Source organism: Magnolia sinica, chromosome 8 (genome assembly GCF_029962835.1).
Source record: "Magnolia sinica isolate HGM2019 chromosome 8, MsV1, whole genome shotgun sequence".
Lineage (NCBI taxonomy): Eukaryota > Viridiplantae > Streptophyta > Magnoliopsida > Magnoliales > Magnoliaceae > Magnolia > Magnolia sinica.
The window spans coordinates 58,277,757-58,289,218 of record NC_080580.1 but is presented as its reverse complement, the minus strand read 5'-3'; the positions used below and the strand labels follow the sequence as shown (position 1 = coordinate 58,289,218).

The window sequence follows — 11,462 nt, the reverse complement described above, 5'->3', positions numbered from 1 at the left end:
CTCTATGGAATGCTTGTCTTGTGAATGAAGGGAGTCATCTATCTAGTTATGTTGACAAAACATACCTCCAAGTCAGTCCTTGCGTTTCGAACCACTCTTAAATTCTTGATATTCAACTTCATAAGACTCCCACCCCTCCCATTGCCCCTATGGAAAAAAAGAGAGGTCCTATCAAATTCCTCTTCTTGGATTAAAGAGATTCAGAAGGCATTCCGTCTTCCTCCTTTCCCTATCTTCTTTTTTTTTTCCTTTTTCTTTTTGAGAGAGAGAGAGGGAGAGAGAAACATTAACTTTATTTAAATTATCCAAATACAGACTGTCACAAGGATCCTGAGCTGCTAACAACACAACAGAATCATGAGAGTCAAAATTCCTTTGTGAAATGAAGTGTTTAAACACGTCAAACAGAGATATAACATCCTTGGAAACATTAGTAATGATTCCCCTGCGAACTCACTGGCTGTGGTTCAACCTCACAACCTGGTGCTATTCAAGCATGGCCCACATGACTCACTAAAACCAGCATTTGTCCCACTCGGGCCCGCATGGATTTCAGAATCTCAATGCTAGAGACTACCTGCCACATCGTCTCCTTGATTTCCAAAATCTCGAAAGGGTTCAATTATCAGCAGATAAATATTTCCAAACTTCATTTGAGGCAACCTTGTCCAAGCCATGTCATATTCAACTTCAACCTCCTGCCCTTCCTTATCCTCGAGTGGACCTCCATTTTCAGCTCGCCTCCTCTTCTTTCATCCAGCTTCACTCCATTGCATGGGCACGCCAATGATGGAAACCCACACATTTCCAAGGCCCTCTTTCAGATCTTCACTCCATGTAGTCAAGGAAATAAGAGGAATAGGTTCCAGCATCCCCAACACTGTAATGGTCTTAGCAAGTTCTGGAAGGCACACGATGATATGAACATGGCTCTGCAACATTTAATATTATCAATGTGTGTGAAAATGAAGATGAACACCTTGTGGAAGCTTACAGGTATCACGTGGTCTGACATCTTGCGGATCCCCAACAACCTGAAAATTGGTTAAAACATATCCTATGCTAAACTAAGAAAAAGAAATAGTCAAATAAGAAAGGGAAAAACTTTGATACTCTGCCAGAGTGAAATGGATGATATGGCAGGCACTTATAAATTACAGAGAAATTGCACACATGGCATACAAATAGTCAAATTAAACTGTCCAAATTATGGTACCCAGTTTAAACATATGATGAACCAAAAATTAAGCTTATATGATTATTGACTATTGATTTGGTGGGTGGAAGAAGTGGAGATGTGCCTCTAGTGTTTTATGTGATCACTATGTACCCCAAACTCAAAAGGGAAATTTTATAGGATAGTATAAGACAGCCATGCTTTATGGTACACAATGTTGGGCAGTTAAAAGAACAACATGTCCATAGGATGAGTGTCGCTGAAATGAGGATGTTGAGATGGATGAGTGGGAAGATAAGGAAGGATAGAATTAGAAATAATGCATTCAAGGGAACCTAGGAGCGTAAGGTAATAAGATGAGATGGTTTTGGTCATATGCAATGGAAACCAAAAATTGCGCCTTAGTTTTGATTGGACAATGAATTATAAATCATTGAATTCACGGGTGCACATGATTGAATGTGATGCAGGAACTTTCCTTTTCTTGAGTGAGGAATTTCCCTACCATTCATTATTTTCGGGGTTCAAAAAACTTATCATAATTTAGACATTTTCCCTTGAATTTCTTTTCTTTTCTATTCCTTTTTTTTTTAATTTAAAGGAGTTTGCATTGATTTTCTTTGACCTATTTTCTATAAAATTAAATAATAGAGAAGCGGAAGTTATGTTCTTCATCCACTTGAGTCATTGAATCATCATGTCCCCCGAGAGGATGGCCAAGTTCGACAATTATTATGGTAAGAAAAGAAACTTACCATAATTTAGACATTTTCCCTTGAAATTTTTTATTATTATCATTCTTTTTCTTTTTTTGGTTGCCGGGGGGGGGTGGGGTGGGGGGGGGTGTTGTTTGTATTGATTTTCTTCTACCTATTTTCTATAAAATTAAATAATAGAGAAGCAGAACTTACATGCTTTCATCCACTTGAGTCACTGAATCATCACGTCCCCCAAGAGGATGGACAAGTCAACAATTATTCCAGGCTAAAGTCCAGATTTACAAATATCCATAGTACATCACACCACATAATCCTATTTTACCAGATAATTGGGATTGGCTTCTCCCAACTATCTGGGATCAGCTTTAGTAATCATGTTTTCCTAATCAAAATCCTCCTTAAGACCTATCCACATTAAGTGAACAAAAACTATCAATCCAGGTCCCTACAATTTTTTTTTTAAGTTCTCTTTCTTAACAAAGCCATCTCAGGTATACTTTGAACATGGTCAAACTGTCTCAATCAGTCCTCCGTCATTACGCATCTCCGAATCCTCCCTAAGACCTATCCACATTAAGTGAACAAAAACCATCAATCCAAGTCCCTACAATTTTTTAAAAAGTTCTCTTTCTTACCAAAGCCATCTCAAGTGTACTTTGAACACGGTCAAACTGTCTCAATCAGTCCTCCGTCATTATGCATCTCCGAGTGGGACTACTTTCAGGTTGCGCATCGAATGACCTCATTCTTGATTTTATCCTTCCAACTTCTTGAATCGTCCGACACATCCATCTCAACATCCTCATCTCTACAATGCTCGTCCTTTGCTCGTGTTGCTTCTTATTGCCCAAGTGTGCCCCATGTAGCATAGGAAGGTGTTGCACAAGAAAAGACAAAATGAGCAAAGAACGAGAATTAAATAAAATACTTTTGGAACAACAAAAAACCAGAACTCTTGTACATCAATAACTAAGAAATCCAGTGACATCTAAAAACCCCAAAAGGGAACAAAATGATTACGCCACACAAACTAAAAGTGTTAAAAATGGTCTGGAATATGGCAGAAGTGGGTAGTAATTTCCAACAAAGGAGCAGATTTCAAAATCAGTAACAACTCAAATGAAAGAAGGTTAATGCTACTAAGATCTATCTAAATAGAGTAAAAGATCAAAGAGTGCAGGCGAAGCAAGAAACAATTTTTTTATTTTTATTTTTTAAAAGCCACATCCAAAACATCAGCAACAGATGAGAAAAGAATGCCAAAATTGCGCAGAATGTTTAAAACATATTCCCTTTTGGACAGGGTCCCTACTCATAGCTCATTGGTAAACTGCACACACACATTTCAACTATAGAAGGAACTGCACAAATTACAATCATCTATGTGTACATAAATCCAGTCAACCTAATGACACCCACTTCTGACCACTTGAGTACTCATAGGTCAAGAAGCCATATTGCTGAAATGATTCAAGGGCTCGTTTGGGAGCTTGTAAATGGAGGTAAATGGGAAATGGACTTGGAGGTATAAATGAATTGGGAGTAAATGAATTCCTCAATTGTGTTTGGATGGGAGTAAATGAAATGCTTTTGAAATCCAAATATTCAGTTTGGAAAGGAGTAAATGGGAGGAATTGGAATGCATTGGAAATTTTCAATATATTCACAAGAACATGTGATATCCCAAACTAGCTTTAATATCCCAAATTAGTGTACATGTGTGATATTTGACAAAATGAATTTAATAAACCCATTAAAATATATACTCTAGCCAAAAATGAGGAAATTCAAGCCTCGGGTGGGACACAAATGTAAGGATCACAAAAAAGCAACTTGCCAAACGTTTTTAAACCATCCATTTGGATGGCCAACCTTTAGACAGTTTGGACCGTTCTATTGATTTTAGTGATGTAGCCAATAATTGGACATGTGCTTATTGACACCTTTGTTTACTCATACGACTCTCCGAGGAAGCCCAAAAAGGCATTTCACCACAGTTACTTCTGAATCTCTTCTCTGAGAGCAGATTTCATTTGCAGGCCTATTTACTCCCAATTCATTTCATTTCTATGCATTTACATGCATCCAAAAGCACCTCAGAAGCCATTTACCTCCATTTATTCCCATCCAAATGGCCCCTAAGAGAATGATGACGTAGTAATGGCACCTCTTACCATTTCAAAAAAGAAAAAAAGCGAATGGGACCATGTAATCGTGAACCATGATTTATAATGCAATGACTTGCTACTCTAATGGAGCTATGTTTGCAAGAAAACATGTCAATTCCAAACTTACATAACACATGTTAATGTTCACACACACACACACACACACACACACACACACACACACACACAAAAAAGAGGAAATTAATGAAAGCATGCATCAGGGTCAAATTGTTCTCCACCATTGATCAGAGTAGTTTATGATTATGATCCTCAAAGGCACGCAATGTCAGCCCATCGAGTGTGGATCATCACTTCTGACCTTGGAGGACCATGATCATATTCATGTGAAGATTGGACCACACCATCATGGCTCCCACTTGAAGAGCCCTCTAGTTGAGTGATTCCCAACTCGGCATATTTTGCGTTGAGAGATTCTCTTAGTTTTTAGTCATCTAGATAGAAGAATGTAAGTATCCCTTAGTATTTTCATTACTTATCTGGCAGGGGTATCAAACAGTGTCTAAAAATGCAAAATTAGTCTCATTTAAAAGCCTATTGTGTTACTTTTCCATGAGCCCAAGATCATCAATTTTTTTTTTCACACCATTCGAGCGACTTACGGTCAATTTACCAAAGGTCTATAAGAATGTGACGGGATTAAGGATAATTTTTTCATTTTAAAAGTTCTATTGAAAACATAGATGGTTACAATTAGAGATGATTGTTTGGATTACATTGGGATTTCATTTGGTATGAGAAAATTAAGGAAATTATAAATACATGTAATTTCATAATTTTACAATATAGTTGATTCTATTGATTTTGTAAGAGAATGGTTGAGTCTTGTCCCTAAATTTCAAAAAAGAGTGTGTTCAACGTGTTGAAGGTTTATGCTTGATCCTGCCGAGCCACTCACGTACCTCTCATAGTCAGTTTTGTCAATCCATCACTGAGCTACTTGCTTGATTCTGAATTATATCTATCCTTACACTGACTTCGGTAGGTTTCCGCAACACACGAGGCTACAGTCATTTGTTTCGACAAACAGACATATTATTTGGTATTAGAGGCATGATTATGGCTGATCCCTCTAGGCATCAGAATAGTCCTTCCCTTTCTACCTCTCTCTTCTCATGAACATAAGCTTGTCACCATTCAATCATCTATACACTGCCACGGCTCCACAAGTTAGAGGTCATAGACAAATTGATAAAAATATTTCAAATGCTGAGCAAGTAAACCATAATCGGAAAGAGGTCAAATTCTTCAAATCGCAAATTGATCTTTCAACCAAACATACAGGGAACAACCTTCTACAAATGCAAGTGGAAATCTTTAACCCAACACCCTGCACAGCTTGAAGTTTCATCCTGTGACCAAGACAACCAAGAATTTGAGAGCAAATCGACATGTAGTGAATATCAAGACCTTGACAAAGAACCGACCTTCAATGCAGATAAGCCTGTCAAATATATAAACCTCCAGGGAGAGCAAATCTACAATAAAAAAGAAAAGCACAATGAGTATTGTCTATATTATTGATCTCAACAAAGGCCCGATCTTCAACAAGGACCATGAAATCATTAAAAGGTCATTTCTTTAACATGGACCATGACATCAATAAGGGTCCAACTTTCAATAAAGAACCTAAAGAAATTGGTAAAAACCATTGATGAAAATGCTCATGAGAACAACAAAGACAATGCATCTGAGTTTGTCATAAAGGAGTACTCACTTTCATCTAGAATTGCACCAATAGATATCACAAGGTTGTTTCCACGACAACTCTGACAAATGAACATAGCATTTCCATCCATAAACAGATACAAATGTCACCCAAAACTTGCCAAAGAACTTCATGCCACATAGCAAAATCTCAAAGTGATTGCAACCATCCATTTCGAAATTCCTGTCGTGTATACTTCATTTGAGATTTCCCTTGGAACGAAACTCAAGGATGAGCTTTTTACACCCCGAGGAGTCTGATGCAGCCTCATTCATCGAATAGCCCATGATCATGACCCTCAAAGGCCTAGATTTTCAGTCCATCGAGCATGGATCGTCGTTTTTTTTAACCTTGGGAGCTTGTGATTCTGCGAAGAGTGGACCACCTTTGTAAGGTTCCACATGAAGAGTCTACTTGAATGAATTCTAACTCAGCCTAGGTTATTTTGCCACTTATCTACGGACCACTTTTGGGGTATCAAACAATGTCTGAAGACGTGAAATTCATCCCTTTTGAAAACATATTGAGTTAGCTTTCCAAAATGACCAAGATCATGTATACCGTTTTGAGTTATGGTCCATTTACCAAAGTCCTATAAGGGTGTAATGAGATTAAGGGATTTTTTGTCATTTTTATAGGTTTGTTGAAATAAATTGTTAGGATTAGAGAAAATTGATGGTTAGGATTACATTAGGGTTTCTTTTGGATTGAGAAAATCATAAATACATGTCAGCTCATAATTTTTCAATATGGTTGATTGATATTGGTTTTGTAAAAGACAGTTTGTGTTTCTCCCTAAAACTAGCTCATTCTTTCTGTTGAACATAGTTTGGAATTCTCACTTCAGGGCTTCTGAAACTGGTATGCTTGATGTAGCAGGAAATGGAGATAGTCCATCAGAAAACTGTAAAGTCAGGAACTGGGCTGATACAGTATCATATTTCCAACATGGGCCCATAAAGACCCATGTCACGTATTGTATGTGCAAATACGTATACAATTCACCCATATCGGCCGATACAAAACTGATTTTTAAATCCTTGACCCAGCCCAGATACAGGTTGATCAATAGACTCAACAATCCGAATGGAACCAGTAATTATGTTTTTTAATCAACAGATTCAACAAACCAATTGGACAGGAAATTACTTGTGTTTTCTCAATAGATTTGACAAACTGATTAGACCAGTGCAATCACAGTAACTGTCATGAATATATCGATGATTATCATCTCTGCTACCCCATTTAAACTCAAAAGCAAAATAGGCAATTCACATCGCTAGTCTCCAGATATGGCCTGGAGTAATGAATTAACAGCATCTAATGTTTAAAAACTTTACCACGAGCATCCAAACATGAGCGCAGCAATTTATCTGACATGAAATGAAGAGGACAGTACAATTCGTTTCATGAAACAACCGACTCATCCATAGAAGGAATGCATAACAATCATCCAATCATTCATAGAAGAAATACATGACAATCATCCATCAGTTAATAAAAGAAATGCATAACAATCATCAGTTCATAAAAATCATCCATATAAGAAATGCATAACAATCATCCAGTAAACAGTATCTATTGATTAAAAATTTTACTGCAAGCATCCAAACATGAGCGCAGTAGTTTATCTACCATGAAATAATGAGGGCAGTGCAATTCATTTCCAACCCATCCATAGAGAATGCATAACAATCATCAGTTCTCCATACCAGCTCAACCCTACTATGCGGATCCTGAAGCAATATCACCATCCATAATCAAGTAAAACTCCGGCCAATATAAATAATGGATTTTTGCTTAATACCTACTGTCCCATACGTGCACAGTTAATGGAGAGTAGAGAGACCACGAAGTTTCCCAAAACTACCACTTTCGATATCTTGGGTCAATAATTCATGAGTGAAGAGGTTGATTTGCCCTATAGAATTTAGGCAAGGTGTAAGAAATGGAGATACACCTCAGGAGTTCTATGTGATCGTCGTGTACCACTCAACTGAAAGGGAAATTCTATAGGATGGCTATAAGACCAGCCATGCTCCACGGGAAAGAATGTTAGGCAGTTGATGAACATGTACATAAGATGTGTAGCTAGAATGAGAATGTTGAGATTAATGAGAGGCAAGACAAGAATAGAACTAGAAATGAATGCATTGGAGGGAATTTAGGAGTAGCACCAACAAGTACTAAGATAAGGGAAAGTAAAATTAGATGGTTTGGTCACTCACATGCAACAGAAACCAAGAACTGCAGAAGGCTCTAAAAGGGCAAGGGGAAGGCCCACAAGGATGTGGGTGGAGGTAGTAAGAAAAGAATCGATGACCTATGGTCCAACTGAAGTTATGGCCCTTGATAGTGGAATGGCGGAAAAGGATTCATGTAGCCAACCCAATTAGTTGGGATAAGGCTCAGATGATGATGATTTCCCTGGTGAGAAATGCGAAGGAGATGCAGCAAAGGAGAATGAGTAAGATCTTTGCAGCACACATGCCAAAATGGCACATATGACATCTTCCAGCCATCAGGTGGGGGCCAAAAAAGCCAGACCAAAGAAGCAGGCTGGTCTGCTCGTTGCTGGCCCTAATGTGCATGAGAACAAATGGATGGTTAGAAAAACAAAAAGAAATGGTCCATAATCAATCTGAATGGGTAAAGTAGCATAATTTGTTTTACAAAACCTAGTTCTCAGTCCTGAAACCTGATGAATGTACCAGATGCCACACATGCCATGAGGATTTTCCTCAATCTCCTCCACGCAACTGGAGCTCACACGCATGCGCCACTAAAATCTTCCTCAATCTTCTTGGTGCAGATCTCCTCAGCATTTCTATTACCTGATACCAAGTAAAACAAAGGATATCAGCGGGATTGAATTTCAACTATAGAAAAGAAAAAAAAAAAATTTGTGTTAGTTCAGCAAGCTAAATGTCCGGTGAGATGTGAGAAATGAAAAGCTGCCCTACTCTGCTCAATAGAAACCAGGTTAGGAATCTTACGATCTTAAGTATCGTTTAAACCTCATCTTCACAAAGTGTGTAATTTTCCTCTTTAGAAACAATAGTCATGAGAGTAAGAAACAATGTTAGTATTAAAAAGTATATCTGCAAATATCAAAAGCAACACGGGAATGTAAAGAAAAAGCCAAAAGCTGGTACACATCTGCAAGAAGTAATTGCAGCAAATAAACAGCCCGATTTTATTGAGATATAAAATGTATGTACAATTGGCACTGTTTCTTCAATTAGTAAATGTTACAATCAGGACATAATGCTTGCAATGATATCAAGGCTACAGTTGCTAGCTTGAACACTGGAAAACAGGATCTTTACAGTCAAGATTGCTCAATCGAAACATGAGCAAATCTCACGTTGGCCAAAAAGGTTTACTCCCGGCTCAACTTCTGCGGAAGTCCCCAAAAGAATACATATACCCTAATAACCGATCTGGCTGCCAAACAGTAACTCTATGTAATTGGTCATTTCATGAAAACAGCACCAATATTTTCTTAACTCGTATAATTCACAGAACTATATACAAAAAGGCCGACTTCAAACCATCATGTTCAAGTCTGAAAGGTCATCCATTGGAATGTCTAGGCCCATGAAATCATGGCCTTGCAATCCGTCATCGTCGAAGTTGTTCAGCCATGAGCCCAAATCCTGAGCTTGTCCATCGAGGTCTTCAGTAACAACTAGATCATCCATCACAGGTAATGGCAAATGGGACAAATCAAGGGCTTCAGGATCATTTGATGCATCGCACATGGAGTCCAACCCAAATTCATCCTTCGCTTTGGTATTTCCAACAATAGGCATATCACGCAATTTGGTTACTGGAGGCAATGTTGCTCTGGGCTGTTCTGAAGCCTTGCCAAGAAGGCCATTGACAGAAGCAGATAACTGAGTTGTCTTCTGCTTAGGTTTCGCTTTAGACTTCCTTTCACCCTTAACATTGGATAAAGATGGCCGGCCAACTTTAGCAGTGACATTTCTAGATAGCTCTCTGTTGTGCCCTTTTCCATCTCTTTCTCTTTCGCTCCTCTTTCCTTTAGTACCACTTACAAGTGAACTTCCAAGACCCGAAGTGGTTCTCAGAGAAGTACCACCTGCACTGCCAACAACATCATGAAGCAACAACTCCCTCTGTTTCACTCTATTTGACCACATGTCCTCCTTTACAAATGTTTGTTCTGGTAAATGGTTGGCTGATTGAGAAGCATCGGAAGAGTACTTGTCATTAGAATCTACTTTCTGCCCTGCTTGTGAATTCAGACAGGTGCTATGCGAACCAAAAGGAGCTGCAAAAGAAGCAATAATGAGTCAACCACCAAAAATGGATATAACAACAATATCAATTTATCAAGAGATGAAGCAGCTTGACCAGTTAAACACCATTGGACGTAAAGATAATACATATAACAACAATAGGCCCAAAATAAAATCCGCTCTATCATGGGTTTGAGCCCATAGCTAAATGGTAGAAACCCTATGGTATAACAATGAGGTCTCCTGTTCAAGCCCAACTTGCCTTTCAAAGGAGAGAGGCACTAGGATGAAGGGACACAAAAATCAGGCAATCCAAACTCAAGTAGGCCACACCATGTGAGTTTAGAGGTTTTAGGCATGATTTGTGATTGCCTTCTATGGTGTGGCACCTGAATCTTGGATTGGCCTGATCTTCAGGACCTACAATGAACATGGGGGGGGGTCTCACATGACAGACAAAGCAAATCATATGCACACAGCACAAGGGTATGGGTGTGGGCGTGGCATTAGTACCTGGCTATTTGAACGCCCACATGGTGTGCAACTGATACACCTTGTCCATTGGGGTCGGGTGAACCACACCATAGGGGACAGTTGTTTAGGGGTTTGTAGGACTCACCATGTTGTGTATATGTCATCTAAGCCACTCATCATACATGCCCTACCAGGATGAAGGAACAAACCAAAAATCAGGCCATTCCAAAGCTCAGGTAGACCACACCACATGAATTTAAAGGTTTTATGCATGATTTGACATTGTTCCCTATGGCATGAACTGCTTTAAGTCTTGGATTACCCTGATTTTTGGGTTGTGCTGAACGTGAGGGACTAACACAGTGGACAGAGCAAATTAGATGCACAAACCACAAGGGCCCAACAACAGCACAGTAACACCACAAGTGGTGGTACCAATACCATGTAAGCACACCCCTACATATACATATACATGTGAGAAACGCTAACATCCACCTTCATGGGGACGTTAGCAATATCCCCAATTCTTTTAAGTGACATGTTGCACAGCTAATAATCGTTTGGACCGTTCATCCATTTGTATCATTGGGGGCAAGCTATAGTCAGGGGCTGTCGAAGGCATAGCCAGGCACACGCCCGGGCGTTTTGGGAATGTTACCCTTGCCTGGTCCTTGGACAAGGAGATTACCTCAGGCGTGTGCCTGCAGCACCAGTGGCTAACCATCAGATCTATGGCTCGTAAAAAAAAAAGGATGGATGTAAAAAAAATAAAACATAAAAAATAAAAAGAAGAAGAAAGAGGCTCACATTTAAAGGGTCGGACTTATGTACTAACCATCTGATCTATGGCTTGGAAAAAGAAACGGATGGTTATAAGTAATTGTCAACATTAAATGGGTTAGGCTCATCCGATTGGTGTGATTTTTAAAAGTA

At 38.9% G+C, this 11,462-nt stretch overlaps 1 protein-coding gene and 1 long non-coding RNA gene across 7 annotated transcripts in view; both read right to left on the bottom strand.

Annotated features, from left to right (window-relative positions):
- Positions 1-264: 264 nt before the first annotated feature.
- Positions 265-8,031, bottom strand: LOC131253352 (uncharacterized). Of its 3 annotated transcripts, none has more exons than XR_009175107.1 (4): positions 7,426-8,031; positions 5,510-5,560; positions 5,375-5,434; positions 265-1,034 (listed from the first exon to the last, which is right to left on the bottom strand). It is a non-coding gene; the product is annotated as an uncharacterized LOC131253352 (long non-coding RNA). The 3 variants fall into 3 exon arrangements; XR_009175106.1 differs by lacking the exon at positions 7,426-8,031 and adding an exon at positions 5,800-7,418; XR_009175105.1 differs by lacking the exons at positions 5,375-5,434; positions 5,510-5,560; positions 7,426-8,031 and adding an exon at positions 2,532-3,205.
- A 931-nt stretch (positions 8,032-8,962) lies between these two features.
- LOC131253351 (uncharacterized) overlaps positions 8,963-11,462 on the bottom strand; it is a 54,226-nt gene continuing 51,726 nt past the window's right edge. For all 4 annotated transcript variants that reach the window (XM_058254318.1, XM_058254320.1, XM_058254321.1 and 1 more), the window contains one exon: positions 8,963-10,087. In XM_058254318.1, coding sequence (XP_058110301.1) covers positions 9,339-10,087 — 749 coding nt within the window. In that variant the 3' untranslated portion in view covers positions 8,963-9,338. The remainder of the gene's footprint in view (positions 10,088-11,462) is intronic.